This window comes from Salminus brasiliensis, chromosome 2 (assembly GCF_030463535.1).
Source record: "Salminus brasiliensis chromosome 2, fSalBra1.hap2, whole genome shotgun sequence".
Lineage (NCBI taxonomy): Eukaryota > Metazoa > Chordata > Actinopteri > Characiformes > Bryconidae > Salminus > Salminus brasiliensis.
This window is the reverse complement of record NC_132879.1, coordinates 42,141,972-42,159,969: the sequence shown is the minus strand read 5'-3', so window position 1 is coordinate 42,159,969 and position 17,998 is coordinate 42,141,972. Positions and strand designations below refer to the sequence as shown.

Here is a 17,998-nt window from a genome sequence, read left to right as displayed (position 1 = left end):
TGGCAATGCAGTGTGTGTATATATAGATAATGTGTGTGTTGGGAGTGTAGTTGTGGTGGAGATTACGTTATTTTGGGCTGATGTTCCTGCTTGGTGCTACCTCCTTGAAATGAGTTTTGCACGGTGGGATGCCTGTAAATATAATGGGTGGGGGTTAACTGCTTACATGTCTAGTCAGCCTGCAGCATTTGTGCTGCACAATAAATTCAAAACAGGTTGTTTACGCACCTTCCATCTGTGACCTGGTAGGAGGCATGGCGGTACATTGCATTGCAAGCACACAAAAAAAGTCCCTGCTGCACCATTCTAATACTGATATGTGAGTGCATAATGCATGAGTTTATAATTAGTGGACAAATAAACCCAAAAGTTCCAGTTTCTTTTTTATTAGTAGGAAAAGCAAAGTTCATAAAGAAATACATTCATTTCGCCTATAAGTAAAGAATAATTCTATTGTCGTTTATCACAATTCACTGCTGTTAAGATAGTCAAGCGAATCATGACATTTGGGAACATGTAACGGTGGTTTCTGTGAAACTGGAATGTTTACTTAAGCACAGCTGAAAAGAAGTAAAAAAAGAAATGCTACCAAAAAAAACAAAACAAAAACAAAACCCACACAATTTGAAATATAATGAATCATTACATGCTTTGAAAATAGCTCTTTCTAGTTTGAAATGCACAAGGCATTCAGTATTATTCAGAAAAACATTTCCTGGAGTTTAAAGCCCCAAAAAATGTGTTTTAAAAAAAAAGTTGTATTTTCACAGCTATACTTTTGTTTCAACCAAGAATGTCTGGAGTTTAGGTCAAGGTCAGATATAGAAATCGGTCTACTTCGTTCCCTAATAATAAAAGAGAAAAAGGTACTTTGATTCAATCACATTAGTTTGCATTGAATACCAATGAGTACTGTAGTAATGTGGTTCATCACCTAGATGGACTACTGTTAGATCCTTCAATTCATGAGCTTCCCGACGTAGCCTGGGAACGATCCACTAAAACTGGATTCTGGAACAATGGAGATTCAATACTGCAGTTACTGAAACCATCAAGCAAATGTTGAGAGGGGATGCATTTGTTTGTGCTTTTTTTTACCAGTTGAACACCCACAGAGCATTCCAGATTGGACAGATCATTATGAAGCAATTTGTTACATACTGAAGCCCAACCCTTTAGAAGCCCTCAGCCCCCCACTGTCATTGGCAAAGCTAGAAATGATTTTTCTACAGAGTTTACACTGTAGCTCATTTCTGTAGTCCAGTTCTTCATTTGTTTCATTAGGAGCTATTTTGCTCGACATCCACCAAGCTTTCCATCCTTCATGCTAGAAATCCAATTTTGTCTAAAAGGACCTAAGGAAGTGAGAGAGAAGAGAGAGAGAAAGAGGGAGAGAGAGAGAGAGGATAATACCTGTGAGACAGAGTTGCACGGTCAATTAGCCTAGTTTAAATACAGTGTCTCCTCAGCCTTATGTTTCGTAGCGGCAGTAGCTGGGGAACCCTTGGACGGAAGCAGCCCATGACTGAATGCAAATCAGGTGTTTGTGTTGTTTTCCTTGTTTTCTTTAAACCACTGCTTGCATGAAAAAATAAAACATGGCTCAAAGTCTAGAGGGGCTGGAGGAAGAGTGACAGTTAAAAAGCAAACTGTCATTGCAACATATGGAAGTCAATAAGCATGGAGGCACAACTGGGTGAGGGAAGGGGGGGTGGGGTAAATCGACATGGACACCCAAGGCGACTCAGTCACCCTTATTTGGAGATCAGAGAGCCTCCCAAGTCTCTCTGGTCCTCTGACAGAGCAGCGTGACTAACACTACTCGCCTACACCAAGTGCCGTGTCCAAGGACACGGATGAGCCATCTTAATTGCTTCTTAAAAGAAGCCCCTCTAGTGTCTCCTTCTCTGCTTAGTCAGGCAGTGCTGAACCCCTGGGGCCATTTATACCTTGAGGTGAGAATGACACACCCTTATTTTCGAGGCCTTGCAGCTGAGATCCATATTTCATTTTTTTTTCGCCGGATATAAGCTCTGCTAGAAAACCGTGGGCCCTCATTAAAAAAAAATATCATTCTTGTCTTACTCCCCCGCAACCTCTCTTTCTCCCCATATTCTTTAACAGAGTAACACATGCCAGCAGCAGCATTTCCTGAGTGCAGCCACAATGTGCACATGTGGGCTAACCCTGGTAACTTTCTCACATCTATCAGGTTCCACGTAAGTCAGCCCACTCTAAATCTAACACTTAGTTGACTCTGCAAAGCCTGGTCAATGAGCCCAGGTAGCAGCACGGTTACAGTCTCTGTGTGCAGTCGAGGGAGAGAGCAGAACTCACCCAAGCAGAGACTTGGAGCGTGTGCTCACTCCTGTTGTCCTGCCATCGTTGTTGGCTGCATTCCGGTGGCTTCTCTTGTGAGACTCCAGGTAGACCTTCTTAGCAAAGGCCCGGCCACACATGTCGCATGCATGTAGTGAAAATGTCTTGGTGACACGGACTTCTGTACTGTCCTGTGTCTCCCCATAGTTGGCAGACTCATATGAGTTATGGTTGTGTGGTAAAAGGCTTTGTTTGCGTGTAAGAGGGGGAGAGGAATGGGAGAGGTCTGATTTGGCCAAAGGGGGTGAGGGTGAGAAACGTTCAGCTTTCAATGGGCCACGTGACAAAATAGGCTTGTGACCATTGACCTCCTCTTTGGTGTGGCAGTGTTTTTCTGAGCCTCCAAGCACCACTTCGGCCGGCTTTTTCACAGCCCGGGTCTCCAGGCCAGGCAGGATCTTGGCCAAGTAGGCAGAGTTCTTCTTGTGGACCACGGTGATGTGTCGGAGCACATCCCTCTTGCGTCGGGTCTCGTACGTGCACAATGGGCAGCGGTAGAACTTGATGAAGAGGTCACTGCCATTGTCTGTGTGCAGCTCAATGTGTTTGGTCAGGTTCTGCCGGGAGCTGAACTGTCGCTTGCAAAGTTTACAGAAGAGCTGCCTGAAGTCAAAGCCCATAGACAGCCTGGGCTTGCGCGACAGTGGGCCGTCCTCGTCCTCTTCTCTGGGCCTCTTGAGGCGTTCATGATTGGCCTGTTGTGAGTCATTAGAGGGGCAAGGGCTGGCATTGGGGTACTCATTAACCTCAGACTTCACAGAAATGGACAAGTCTGTGAAAGAGCTTTTGGAAGTGAGGATCTTGTGAACAAAGCGCATGTGTCTTTTGAGTCGAGCCTGTGTACTGTAAGTCCTTTTGCAGAGGAGACACTTGCAGGTAGATAGATTATACTGAGGAAGGGGTGAGAGAGTCTTTGGGGTGGGGGAGGCGGGAACATGGGGAGGGGGCGTGGCCTCTAGCTGGCCTGGTTTGGTGGCAATGTCAGGTGTAATGAAGTCACGGCGAAGGCCACGGTGTACCTCATCAAAGTGACGACAAACATTGGCTTTGGTGGCAAAGGTTTTGAAACACACTGGGCAGCACTTTCCACTGGGTGACGGTGGGTGCACCTGGCCTGTCTGCCTGTCTTTTACAACAGAGAGCAGACTGATAGGCACGGTGCGTGTCTCAGTGAACTTGCGCAGCTCCTCCAAGCGTCGTTTGTGCATTTTGCGACAGTGGCGGCGGATACTACGCCGTGAATTGAAGTCCTTGCCACAGAGGCAGCATGTAATTGTCACATCGTCCACACCACTGTTGATAATTTGCTCATCCACACCCTCACTGCACTCCTCTGGTTCTTCTTCTTTATTCTCCTCCAATATCATTCCATTCTCTCTTTTGACTTGTTCCTTTGCATTCTCCCCACCTTCAATTGTCTCATCATCTACTTTCTCGCTCTCCTCATCATTGTGGTGCTCTTGCTCTTGGCTTTCTAGTTGGGGATGTTTCCAACTGTCCATGCTGTGGCTTGAGCTATCACAGGGGAATGGAGATTCGTCCTCTTTAATCAGATGTTGAAACACAGCATTATGATTGCCCTCTATGGGCTCCAGCCTCATCACATAGTCCTGTCTGTCTGGCCTGGGGTAAATGGCCTCCAGTAGCTCTTTAATAGCTCGACTCTGCTTGCCATCTCCCATTTGTTCTACAAAAATAAGACAAGGTAGTTATACTTCACAAATCATACACATATCTTTTCAGATTAGGTTACTACTCAATTAAAGATTTTCTAGTATAGGTCAACACCCACAGGCATAAAAAAATGTATTATTACACTGACCACCTGATTCTGGTATCCTGGGAAAGCAGTAGAACTCCTTGTGTGTGATTAAGTTAGGAAGCCCACGGAAGAGGCTCCGGCAGATCTTGCACTCAAATATAGTATCCACCTCTTTCAGTAGTATGTGCTTTAACTGTGTAGTACCTGTATAAGGGCACAAGAGGGCAGAGTATAAACACTCAAGTTTAGAGTTGAGCGTGCAAGAGGACACAACTTGCTCAATACAGGCTGTGTCTGAAACGTAATAAATGCTGCCTACTCAGAAATTAGGAAGTTCGAAGGCAGGAAGGTATAGCGTCTGAATCAAAAAGATTTGTAAAGGCAGCGTATTCCATGACCCTCTGGGTTAGCGCTGGGTTGTTTTCAGAGAAAATGCAATATGGTGGAACCAAGCAGCAATCTGTGTAAATGTAAGTTATTTACAATAATTGTCAGTGCAATAGCTGTTTTTTTATGTCTACTGATTTTAATTACTTATGCCACCAGCTGACAGTACTTGTCGGTCCCCTAGCAACATCACGACTTATGGATGCCTTAAGTGAATCTCAAGTTCAATTTGTTTGTAGGTGCCTTCATCACAATACCTTCCAAGGTACTGACTTATGAGACATAGGCCGCAAGGCATCATGGCAGCTGCTTCCGTTTCAGACACAGCCACAGTTTCTCCTCTTCCTCCGTCTCAATCTTATGGTACCTGTACGAAAACATTCAATGATCTGCTGGATTCCAGACTTGGATGTCTCCAAAGGTCTCTGCAGCAGTGGAGGGTCTCCAGGCTCAATGGAATTTACTGAAACAAGAACACAGAGTATTTAGGCATGGAGATTGAAATGCAGTCAATGGAGCTGCCAATTAATGCAGCTGGTCTTGTTCTACTGGTTTAAGGCCCAACATAGACCACTGCACTCAATAAAATATCTACTTCACCTACAGACATCTGGCTGATCTGATCAAACAAAAGTGAAAGAAAGGAGAGGGAGCTGGAGAAGTGCCATGCATTCTATGCAAACAGACTCATTTAGTTTGACATGCATTCTGCTCAACGCCATCAAAGCCTGGCCAAGTGCTATGATCAGAGACAGATACAGTATGCAGACAGATTGTCACAGCTCAAGGAGATGTGTGGTGTGCACTCTGACAGAAGAGTTTTTGTGACAGCATGTGAGTAAGTGTGTATGAACTTCCTCTGTACTGTGATGTGAAGTCTGTAGCTCCTCTCTAGGTGAACAGAGCCACTGTCTCTCACCCATGCTTGAGTATTCACAGTCGTTGTCTGCAGGGACAGGCTTGCTTGTGTGTGTGCATGCAAGCTATCACATCTAATCTGTCTTTCGTTTTTTCTGAAAAAAGGTTCTTGACTTACTGACAGATTTCACCAGATCATTCACATTCGTGCACACTCCACTAAAACAAAGTAGTTTGTACTAGCAGAAATTTAGACTGGCAGTGAGAGTGAATTAAGCATCAAACTGAACACATGAGTTTTGAACAGTCTTGGCCATAGAATAATTTACAATTTAAGACCACCTGAAATCAGCACCAGTACCTGAAAAGACATTAACCTAAAAACCATGTTATACTCATATAAGTCCTTTAAGTTGTGAGGTAAAGTCAATGCAGAGAAGAATTGTTCCAGGACATCCCACAGATGATTTTGAGGTCAAGGCAAAAACATCCACATGAATGCCCAGACCAAGAGTTTCCCCAGAGCATCACACGCCAGCCACCAGCTTATCCAAGATGTTCAATAATGGCTGTTTAAGGGTAAGTGAGAACTTTTTTGTCGGTAAATCACTGTTTAAGTAAAAGTAGCTAAACAAACACTGACCATTTAATTTAAATAGCAGCCAGGCTCTTGACTCATGTAGTGACTTGATACATAACATTCACCAAGATAGATGGCTATAAGAAAACCTTACCAAACTAAAAAAAAAAACATTTAAATACTAGATCTCTTCTTCAGACTCCAGTATATTAAGAGCTTCATCCTGTATTAAAGTTTGCATTATTAATACTGGTTGATTGCACTCTTTTTTTCTCAAGGTTTTAGTATCAATAAGCACCAAATGACTATGTTGATTCACATACAAACAAAAGTATGGAAAATTAAGCACTGCATTCTCTGGAGGAAATAATGAAAATATGATTAGTCGACAATGTTCTGAACAATCCTGTGTTCTGATGCCAACTCAAATGCAAGACAATTACTTGCACAAAAGCACTGATCTAGTGTGAAGAAAGGATACAGACAACATATGAATGCATTTGTGGATAAAACAGGAGCAACAGCAAGAGGACTGATGTGAGAGGCTGGGGGATTTATGGCCAGGTGGACATGCACAAAGCCAGAATGACCGGTGGATTGGTTTCTCTCCCCATGCCTCAAATAGGTTGGTTTGTGAGTGAGTGAGTGAGTGAGTGAGTGAGTGAGTGAGTGAGTGAGTGAGTGAGTGAGTGAGTGAGTGAGTGAGTGAGTGAGTGAGTGAGAGAGAGAGAGAGAGAGAGAGAGAGATTGAGTGGACTAACCTCTACAATTCTCCAATAGTGTAACTTAAACTACATGGTATTACCTAAGCTTAGGCCCACTGCTCTGTCTGAATACACATATGGCAGAAGGTAAGTATGTTCCATTTCAGCCCCTAGTGCAATCTCTCCTGAGCTCTATCCTTTTCCTGCACACCTGAAGCACTTTTGCACTGGGCAGTGTGGTACAGCATACAAGCATTACAAAGCCATGATCAAGCATTTTGTCATTTTTTTCATTATATGCATACTTGTGCTAACTTTATCTTTTCACCTTGGTTCCACGCCTACCAAATTTGGTGGATAGAGAAGTGGTCCGAATCACCACATGTAGTCAGAGAACTGTCACGTCTAAAAAAAAACAAAGCTGGGCTGATACTTGACCACTGTTGGCATGGTTAGCACAGCATAGTTCTGGATTCAGATTAGTAAACATATCATATAGGATGATGTACCACACTCCTGCCAGAAAAGCACCGCTTTTCCTGACCTTCTCCTGCAGCCTGAACTTTAGGAGTATTGCCATGGTAACTGTTGTCTTGTTTGCCACCCTCCTTCCAGTTAGCTACCAATATTGATTGTATGGACTGTAGAAACCAAACACAATCCTTTACATGTCATCTCACAAGCTGGCCTAAAGCAAACTACACTATGCCACGTGCTGAATTCTTGTGATTTTCACCTCTTTTTTTCACCCCTAAAAAATCTTACAATGAAAATATGTTTCTGTTTGCCGCTAGGCAATGGAGATTGCGTCATTCTTTTCTGGTGTCAAATCAAACATCCCTAGCGCTCCTGGCAACATTTCACATTTTGACCACAAAACAAAATGAAACTTTCCTTGGATATATTTTCCTTGGATATTTAATCAGACCACTTTCATTTTTACACATTAACAAATGTATTACAAGTCAACTTCTGCATTTGATCCAGAAGACACATGATGAAATTGAATGAAAAGTAGAATTAAGTTCAAAGTATAACATTTCCATCCTCATAGTCAATATTATAGAAGGTGACTTGTTTTGGGACTCTTTGGACTCTTCTTCTTATTCAACCATTAGTTAGTTCATTTACTTTTATGCTTTGGGTCATTGTCTTGTTGCATCACCCGACATCTCTATTTATTGTTATAAATATTATAATAAACTCCAACCAGAACAAATATATTACTAGAGAAGTAGAAAAGGCGTAACTTTTTAATGAACATTGATGTGATAAGACTTTATTATTTATTATATATTAAGTCATTATCGCAGCATTTTTATGGGTCGTTAATCATTTTTGGTTCAATGTAAAGAGCATGTGAGATTCTAGTTATGAAAAAAAATTTTTTTACAAGACCGCAATGTTAAAATGTTTTTATTTACATTTAAATTCCTTGTTCCCTCAAATGATCATACAAAATCCAGACTCTAAAGCAGCAAAGCAGCCCCAAACAATTATCCTACCTCCACCATGTTTCACAAATGGCATGGGGTTTTGGAGTAAGTGTGCTTTTTCCTACAAACAGAGAGTTGTATATTTGTGCTAAAAAGTTCCACTTTTGTTGTCCATAGACCATTTTCCCAGAAACATTGTGGAACATTCAGATGGTCATGCAGCGTCCTTCTTCATGGTGTGAACAGTTCTTGTTCAGTGTTTTTCTAATAGTGGATGCATGAACATGAGCATGTTTTTGCAATAGTCTTCTGTAGGTCTAAATAATGATCAGCCCACATTTTTATATTAGTAGTTATATCTTATATTCTATGGGGTGAAACAGTACATGTATTTGTACTAAATCATAACGTCACAGATGTTACAGTTCAGTGCACGCCCCACTCTCTCCTAACTCATATGATCAGTCTTTTCAGTTTTTATTTTCTTTATCAACTATAAATATATATATTAGTTTGTACCAAACTAAGGTTTTGTGTACCCATACACCCCTAATATAGCCACAGATAGTCACATATGTGTCAGCATTCCACACTGGAGAGGAGTGTGTGTAGGCTAAGGGGGTGAGGTGCGACCTATCCTCTGTAAGGGTCACAAATTCCCCTGGCTCCTGCTGTGTAGGGAACAATGTAGGCTAGCAAAGGAATGCCCTGTAATCCCCTCCGACCCCCTAAAACTGGTGTATGCTTGGAGAGAACAGCGACCCAGTGAAATGTGTTGAACATCTCAGATACATATCATGGATACACAGAGAGTTCAAACCAGTCAACATTAGGACTGTACTTAACTGTTTTGTCAGTCGAATTAGATTTGACGGTTTAATAAAACCCACTGGCATGAGTCTCAGTGATTTCAAACACAACAGAGTCAAATTCATTAGAGCCATGGGAACATTTTTGAGCATTTAAAAATCAATAAAAGACAGCTGCTTATGATGCAAGATTTTAATTGTGGCATATAATTTTGGGATAGTGGATGATGGATTTTTCAGAACATTGACAAAAAGGTACCATACTTCATACTTCTTCTGAAACATGGTTATAGCTAGTCTAGTTATCAACCACTCCACCTTGACAATGACTTACCCAAAAAAACAAGGCAGCCCTAGATGATATTCTGTCTCAACTAAGGACTAGTAGCAGTCATAAAACACATTACAATCAATACAATGCCCAGCAACTCATGAAGTACTATGTGGCCAACAACATTTCTTAAAAAAACAAACCTCTGGACATTCATAAGCAGTGTTTTGTTATTCTAATGGCCATAAGCTCACCTGGTGTCTTGCTGGCCTGGTCTGGCCCAGGTACAGTGGCCTCGTGGCAGAGATCATCTGTCTGGCAGGACTTCTCATTGCTTGGGGTCCACAGTGCTTCTGCAGGGAGATCCTCCATCTCCATTGACCTAGAACTCTAAAATGAGCAAAAACCAGAGATCAATACATTGCAGGCCCAAACCCTTACACACAACAAATGAAAGAAACTCTCAAGAGACAGTGTTCACAAAACACTAATGAAACAGCAAGAATTCTGCATTATCCAAGAAAGACTAGAGCGGTTTCCAAACTGTGCCCTATTCACCATGTAGCACACTACTGGGTTCTGCCATGTTGTAGTCGTGTACAAAAACGTAGTGCAGAACTGTATAACATGGTGTACAAACAACGTACACTATTAAACATGGAATACCCATAATCAATTGTGATGTTTGTTTTGAAGATTCACACTCTGAGGAAGACTGAATTTCAGAATTTCAAAATGCTGTTGCACAGTAGAGAAGTCACACACATTAAATGTCTAAAATCATTCCTTACCTTGTTGAATTCTGTTTACTGTAACAGTGCTCTATTTATCTGGAATTTCACATGTAGATGATAGTAAATGGGGCACAGTCAGCCTTAGCACAGCTCAGGACATAGCAAGACATTCTATGGCATAACGATTCTATAACATAATGAGAGATGGTGTACATGTAAAATATTGTGTGGACTAGTGGAGCCATTTCCAGTTCCGGGTTTTTGTAAATTAGAGAATCTCTTGCTCTATGTGGCAATGTTATCTGCAGTAGTCCTTTTGCCAGATCTTCACCTCACTGCTTAGAGAGCTTGTCGGAAAGAAGTCACTCACTGCATAGAAATAAGCCCTGTGTTCTTCTGCACTTTTTCCTCTCTTCCTGCACTAATATTTTTATGCCTGCCTGCATCCCTACCATCTTCTCTCTTTTTCTGTTGCAACTGCCCTTTGCCCTTGCAGAAAAAAAAAACAACAACTCAAGAAACAAAAACTCTCCCTGCACACGTCAGCAGTTGTGTTACTGCCTATATGTCTGTGCCAGTAGTGTGTATACACAAACACACACAGACAGAAAAAAAAGAGCATCAAATCCCTAACCATTCATACCACTGACTGGGACACTGTTATTCAAATGACACAGCAATTGATTGAGTGATTCTAATGACCTCAATGGGTAGGAGTGCCTTTTTACAAGCACTGTTCTACAGACCACTCAATTAGATTGCCTACTTGTAAAAACTACTGTTGGAACACAGATAATCACTGCAGCGATTTTACTGTTCTACGATTTATGGACCATTTCACTCACTGGACTGTAGTGTCCTCTTGGTGGCTGCTAACTTAGTGGCTGATAATGCCTCTTAAACTCACTCCAAACTCATGAACTAAGCACTATGGTTACCCCAAGCAGAAGTATTAAATAATAAGGAAAGAAATACAGGATTTGCTCTCTGCAGTAGCAAGAACTAAACACTAGATGGAGACAAAATACAGCTTCAAGTACTGCTGAAGGAGAATTACTTGAAGCTCATTCAAAAAGGTACATAAATCAATCCGCTAAGTATTTTAACTTTTTGACAGCATATGTCCCACATGGTAACATATATATATATATATATATATATATATATATATATATATATATATATATATATATATATATATATATATATATATATATATACACACACACACACACACACACACACACACACTCTTAATGAAGATCATAATCCACTTAAAATAACCTTTAAATAATGTAGTACCGCAGACATAAAATAATGAAATAAACTAATTTTTACTGGCCATAATCTATAAATTTACGAAAGCTGTCAGAGGCCTGACATTTTTAAGTGAATAATGTGAAGGTGAGAATGTAATTATACCACAGGACATCTGAAATGTTAATGACTGACTTGCACAGGATACAAAATCCTGGTATAGAGCCATCTGAAACACAAAGTAAACCCTCTTTGAATTCTATGGTTTCACGTATCAGGATCATCATATAAAAAATAAAACATCTGGTCCTCAGCCAGTCTTAAAATGAGGTGAATACAACCTCAGATGAACACCACATGACACTGTGTCAATGTTTATTTAACAAAAATTAAACCAAAATGTAGAAGTTGTATAAAGAATTAAGTCCATCTATACTGCTTACAGGCTTTAAGAAGGTAAGTATCAGCCAGGTGCTGCTAATAAAATGCCCCATGTCAGAACATGCAATGTTCAGTTAAAAAAAAAACCCCAAGAGCTACATCTTAGACAGGCCTCATCTCTCTACAGGCCTCATTTAGCATGTTAAATCTTCAAGTTCGTGACTGTACAATAAGAAAAACACTGCACAAGGATACCTTGTTTAGAAAAATCTTACTTCTAAAAAGAACCTAACAGCACAATTTATGTTTGCAAAGTTGCTGAACAAACCACAAGACAATGTCCTTTGGACAGACAAAACCAAAGTTTGGCCATAATGCACAGCACCATGATTGATAAAAAACTGAACACAGCATATCAGTACAAATGCTTCATATCATCTGTCAAGCACGGAGGTGGAGGGCTGATGATTTGGGAAAATACAGGTACCTTGCAAAAAGACCGATAGACATATAGAAAACCATTACCTTAAGCTATTGCTGCTAAAGGTGGTTTTACAAACTATTGATTCATGAAGTGTATTTAGTTTCACACATGGCTTTTCCATTTTGGCTTCATTTTTGTTAAATAATGACTGGAATCTTTGGGTGTTGTTCATTTGAGGTTGTATTTACCTACTTTTAAGACCAGATCTTTTTTCATTATGTCTTGATATGTCAAACAATAGAACAAACAAATTGTGTACTTTTGTGTACTGTGTAATTGTGTTTTTCACATGATTGTATGTGACACAGGGTGTCCTCAATTTTTAAATCAATGTCTCCTAAAAATCTTTTGAGTTTTGAATGTTGAGTCATGCCATATTTGAGGTTTTCCACAGACTTCATATGACACTTGTTCCTCCATACTTGAAAAACTCCTTTTCCACCATTTGTTATGGACTATTTACAAATACTTCAATTAGCCCCACATTATTATCACTGGGGGTTATTTTGTATGGGTCATTTTATTTGAAGTTTTAGTAAGCTTACTGTTATGTAATTATGCTTATGCAGTTGTACAGTACATTGAAATTGTTCTCTTTCCCAGCTTAGAAAGTCAGGGTCAGAGGACAGGGTCTGTCAGGCTGCCGCGCCCTGAAGCAAAGAGGTTAAGGGATCAAGGGATTGAGAGTGGCCGCTCAATGGCTATTTTTTATAGATGGTAAAAGGCGCCAGAATCTTTAGTGATGTGGAGCGTACAGTCCATTAAAATGACAGACACAGCAAATTTGGATGAATTAGAATCACAGGTTTCTATATTGAAAGTATTTTTCAGCTTAAAAATGTTCAGTACTGACCTGTATCAATATAATATATTTGACAATACTACTTGATATGATTTGTATTTATAAGAGAACTTGGACATGATGATTTGAGCTTCTTGCCAGTGCTGTCTTGCCTGTTTTACCAAAGTAACACAGTGCAGTGGCAGTGTTCTGGCCCCACGAGTTACAAGTAAAGGTAAAGGTGCACGTATTTGTCACTGTACAGTGTACACTGTATAGCGAAATGTGTCCTCCGCATTTAACCTATCTGGCAGTGAGTACACACACACCCAGAGCGCTCTAGCCGCTGAGCCACCACTACCCCCAAGTGCATTAAAAAAATATTCATTATAATGTTAAGTAAAATAAAAACACAGTGTACCTTTAAAAACACTGTCCAATGCAATGATGTCTCATTGTATCACGAGGAACATTCAGGGCCTTTGCTCTCTTTTTGTACCCTTTTCCTTATTTGTGCAAGGCCCTGATCTCTTTGAACTTTGAGAACAACTCATGTCTCATTTTGCTCTCTTCATTAGACTAATCACATAATTGTAGTTGTGAAAATGGGCTACACACAGCTTTAGTGGTAGCATATGCATGTATTACTGAATGTGTGTAGTATGTGTAGTTACTTGTGGGTATTGCTTAGATCTGCACAGATATTACGGTAGTAATGGTGAGTAACAAAAGCATCAAAGTAATAATTCTTATTGTGACGGTGCACAACACTTGATCTCTGTGACAAAGACAAGACGAGTGTATTGAGGTGAACAGTGGTAGAAAGAGCCAATTCTCTTTGTTTACTTCAGGCACAACCTGAAACTAAGGTGCTCTGAGGCAAAGCTCTGGGACACAGGAATTGGAAGAGGATATGGTGGTAAGCCAGAACATATGGACACAGTGAGATTTATCATTTCAGCTGAGCCACAGGAATGTTCTGTCTTGTTCTGTCCAACTCTGGAATTATGTGAGCTACAAAAACGCTAATCAGTTTTAAAACAGAACAAAGTGCATCCTCTGCTTGTCTGCATCCACTGTAGACCTATTACTACATCTGATTAAACCATTCCTCCAAGTACCGTTACACTACATTATTACTTTCACTTTTTGACGTAATCTGCCGAAATTGACCAACAGAAGTTTTTCTTCTTGTCCTGTAAACCTGGCCTTTTTGGAGAAACAAGGTTTCTGCTTGACAGTGACTATGTTTTGTAAACTGAACCCGAGTCAAAAGTCACCAAGCAGAATATATAACATGAGAAAATACCGCTCATTTGTTGAGTGAAAAGTTATTCATGATGAAATCGCAACACGATTCATGACGACATTCATTAGCCTGTATGAGACGTCACTGGTCATGTGAACGCAATGGAAGCAGCTCGCCGCTCTGTAACACTCAAACCGAGCAAGTGATGTGTATAACTGTGGGATTTCCTCGCCTCACAAACTTTTCAACCAGATAAACACGTCGGCAGTCTGAAGGGGCCAACCGTGCAGAGAACATAGCTCTAAATCCACTCACTGGGGAAGAAAGACGCCTAGGCTAACTTGGGCTAAGCGATGCAAAGCTAACGCTCCAATAACAACACTTTAGTCAAACCGAGCAGCCTCGCGTTTTCACAATGTGTGACCACTAAGGAGGACACGATAATGATTAGAAAGGCACCGTTTCGGCGGTTCAGGATGTAGGTTACGTATCTAGTCGCGTGCGCCGTTTTCTTGTCAACAAATGAACGTGAATTCTCCATCTGAACCATGTGAGCGACTTCCTTGCGCAACGGACAGGAAACGAGGCTCGGTGTTTTCTTTCCCTCTGCACACTCTTAAAGCCCGTCTCCAACAGGGAGCACTGTATTCACACCTAACCAGATACATATACACTGCCTGGAGAGTGGTCTGTGTGTGTGTGTGTTGCCATTAGGCACGGTTTCGTCTTCTGGTCTCTGAAGAGTCCGAGAGTCGCCCCCGACACAGAAACGATTCACGAGTCAAACAATACTTCAGACACGAGTTCATCTGCATGTGAATCAAATTCATAACGACATCGAGCCAGAAGCTGCGAAGGGCGAGTTGCAGAAGTTACCCCAAAACTTGGAAGCACGGCGAAGCTCAGCGCAGCTTCGACGACCAACATCCACTATTTAGATTTGAACTCTGCCTTCGTGAAACCTCTTTATCTGGGGCGCAGAGTGCCGTTGATGTGCCCGCGGCGTGTTGTGCTGCTGCTGCAGAAGCACCATGCTCTGCGTTACGACGCATGTACCAGCGGCCCCAGTGTCCGGAGACCTGGAGCTGCCCGCCCGCAGAGAGCTCGTGTGAGAGCGTGGCCGAAACACCCCAAAGGTCGGGGTAATGCGGGCCGCTGCGAGTGTGTGTTTTATATAAACAATTGCTGCCCCTCTCCTCGCGACTAGTTAAGGCCGTGAACGCGTGCACGCGAGCAGGCGGCTGGCTGACGACGCGCACAGCGGCGCTTCACGAGCCACCACCTCGCCTTGCGCTGAAGGAGCGGCCGATTGTCTGGGCTTACTTCGCTTCATTCACACACTCAAAACAAAAAGTGAGCGCAGAGGGGAATAAAAAGCTCCTCTCCATTCTCATGGCACAATTTGCATCGGCCCCATTATTCCCCCCCGAAATCTGCTTTACACGGTTACATTGTCAGGCCCGAAACGCCACCATTTGGAGCCACAAAAGGGACAGCTTAACTTGATCAAAGAAGGAGCGGAGTACAAAACGCACCTTTCAAAAAACAGCAGGGCCCCCGGACTGCAGCAGCATGGCCGAGGGTGCGCCGTGAGAGCGGGCTGCTCAGCCGCACAAACACGGCGTGCACGGCGGCCACAAACGGCGATGCGCGCCCTGGCACGACCAGCTCGAAGCGTTTGGTCGGTCGAGCGACGCGAATTACAAAAAAAACACGCTGCGCTTCGTGATCCGGTGCCACTTTTTCCAAGAAGTAGCTTTGGCGCACAGAGCTGGTGACCCTTCCGGCTTTGCGCGTCTCCCACTCGGCACCACGTAGCCGCAACGGCAGCAGAAAGCCACGCGTGGTCATTGGGAGAGCCTAACAGAGGACAATTCGCCGTTTGCGGCCCATTAAACCGACATCGAAGGCCGGTTTCGAGCCCTGAAACCGAGCCCTTACCCCCACCACGCTCAGGCACAACAAGAGCGGTGACGCCATTTTCTGCACAAACAGCCACGCTCGCGGAGGCGAAACGCGGCGCTTTTCGCGGCGCCTTCAGCGCACCGACCACCCAACCCCAGAGCCCGAGACACTGCGAGTGCACGCTTACCGTGGCACGTTCCGAACCCAAAACCCGCGGGCCAAATCCGTCTTGTTGCAGGGCGGCGAGGCGCTGCGGGCCGGCGGACTCGCTCTCTGCTCGGCGTGTGCGTCCCTGTCTGTGTCGAGGCGAGGAGAGGAGAGGATAAGAGAGGCGGGAGTTTGAGTCCGACTCGTTCAACGGCTCCTCCGGAACGGTTCCCTCCTCGGGGTCGTCAGCTCTCGCGGCGACACGTTTATTTTTACGCCGTCGAAGAAAAACGCAAAAGCGCAGTGTCCCCCAGATCCGCCAGCTGCTCAAAGAGGCGGCGCGAGCGGAGCTCTTTCCCAACGGCCCACTGACTGGCTCCCACGGTGCGCGCGCATGGCCACCGCGTCCAACTCCGACACGACACGACAGGAGCCGCTCTTCACCGTGTTAGACACGTAAATACAGCAGGACAGAAAGGCTCGGTTTACCGGTGTACTGGTGTAGCCAATCTCTACGACACTAGCCAACGTTACTGAGTTAACATTCATAACAACACCGCCGTGGCAGCGGTTTAAACAAAAAGTAGCCTGCTTTAGTTGTTTTCGACGCTCCCTCGGCATTGAGCCCTCGGTGGAGACGGTAGTTTGTGATGTTCTGTGGTGGACTCGGTTCGGCTGAACTAGGCTAACTTTTAGCCCGCACGGTAAAGTAACTTTACTGCTCGAGTTCTCCCCACACGGGCGCTCAGCGGCCCCTCACCTCACACAGCATTGAATATGCATGTGGTCGTCCAAGTCCTCGGCGGAGTCCCCCAGCTCAACCGAACCGTCCTGAGTAAACTTCGGACTCTCCTCTCCGCAGGTGCTGCCGAGCCGCTCCGTTGCTATGGCAGCGCAACCTGAAATTTCGCGCGCGAAAGACACTAGATGCGAGCGCGTGCACGCAAAGCCACGCGCCGCGGTGTTCACGGCTTCGTTAGCCTGAGCGAGAAGCTCTAACGTGCACACCGCTTACAGTGGACGCTGTCCGACTTCACTGAGCCACTGAAGATCGATAATCAGTCCCTCTATTCGTTAACTGGAATAGAAGAATGCGTGTTACTCCCCGGCTCCCTTTTACAGTCACGTTAGGTAAAGGCCTAGTGCAAGTGGAGGTGGAAATAATGGACTGCTTTATCGCTCAGGTCCTACGTGTCTTTTCCATCATCTTATAAGTGGGTTATATAACTGCTTAGCCCATTCATCGTCACTTTTACCCAAATGATCACCTAACAACAATGACTATTTTTAGTTTTAAGTGTAGACCTTGGTTTACACATCGAGGCTAGTGGGGTGCACTAAACAAACAGAGGATTGGGCTGATATTTCAACCAATTTAATTAATGAAGCAATTAAGCATCTGCCTATACCAATATGATACAGGTATCGTTGTGTGTCATTAGTAAGTGGTGTCCTCATGTGTTAGCAGGTGTTGGTTTTGACCAGTCTTGAGTTTCTGAACTGGAGTTGAGATGCACTACTGAACTATTTTCTTTACATTCTGCTTAAAGGCAAGACTTGTGCATCTCAATCCGCTGCCATTTTTGCTGTGGCTTTACTATTTGTATCTCTAGCTCGCTGCTTCTCACTCAGTGCACCACGTATCTAATTTAACTCAAATATACCATTTAGCCCTTCCAGTCTTATTTAGTCAAGCCCTCACCCAAGGGAAACAGTTTGCTAAGTCCAGTGCAATTATATGATCATCATGGTGTGACTTTTGTGTATTTGCATTAAACAAAAAAAGTGTACTTTGTAGTTTTGTACATCAGCAAGTATTAGACACTAATTTAAGGCACACAAGACGTAACAGTCAGGGGTCCCTTTAATAATGA

The 17,998-nt window shown here is 43.2% G+C and overlaps 1 protein-coding gene across 2 annotated transcripts; it reads right to left on the bottom strand.

Moving 5' to 3' along the window:
* Positions 1–403: 403 nt before the first annotated feature.
* znf800b (zinc finger protein 800b) lies at positions 404–16,325 on the bottom strand. 2 transcript variants are annotated; one of them, XM_072673879.1, is made up of 6 exons: positions 16,165–16,325; positions 9,441–9,576; positions 4,896–4,991; positions 4,202–4,345; positions 2,338–4,066; positions 404–1,355 (listed from the first exon to the last, which is right to left on the bottom strand). In XM_072673879.1, the coding sequence occupies exons 2-6, from the start codon at positions 9,562–9,564 to the stop codon at positions 1,346–1,348; spliced, it is 2,103 nt and encodes a 700-aa protein (XP_072529980.1). In that variant the 5' UTR covers positions 9,565–9,576; positions 16,165–16,325; the 3' UTR covers positions 404–1,345. The 2 variants fall into 2 exon arrangements, with proteins under 2 accessions (XP_072529980.1, XP_072529979.1); XM_072673878.1 differs by lacking the exon at positions 16,165–16,325 and adding an exon at positions 9,978–10,442.
* Between the last annotated feature and the right edge of the window lie 1,673 nt (positions 16,326–17,998).

Excerpts from the sequence above, each read along its gene's own strand:
- znf800b (XM_072673879.1), bottom strand. The coding sequence starts at position 9,564 with ATGGAGATGGAGGATCTCCCTGCAGAAGCACTGTGGACCCCAAGCAAT. Across the intron at positions 4,992-9,440 it reads CCAGGCCAGCAAGACACCAG|TAAATTCCATTGAGCCTGGA; the intron begins GTGAGCTTATGG and ends TTCTTGTTTCAG. Across the intron at positions 4,067-4,201 it reads CAGGATACCAGAATCAGGTG|AACAAATGGGAGATGGCAAG; the intron begins GTCAGTGTAATA and ends TTATTTTTGTAG.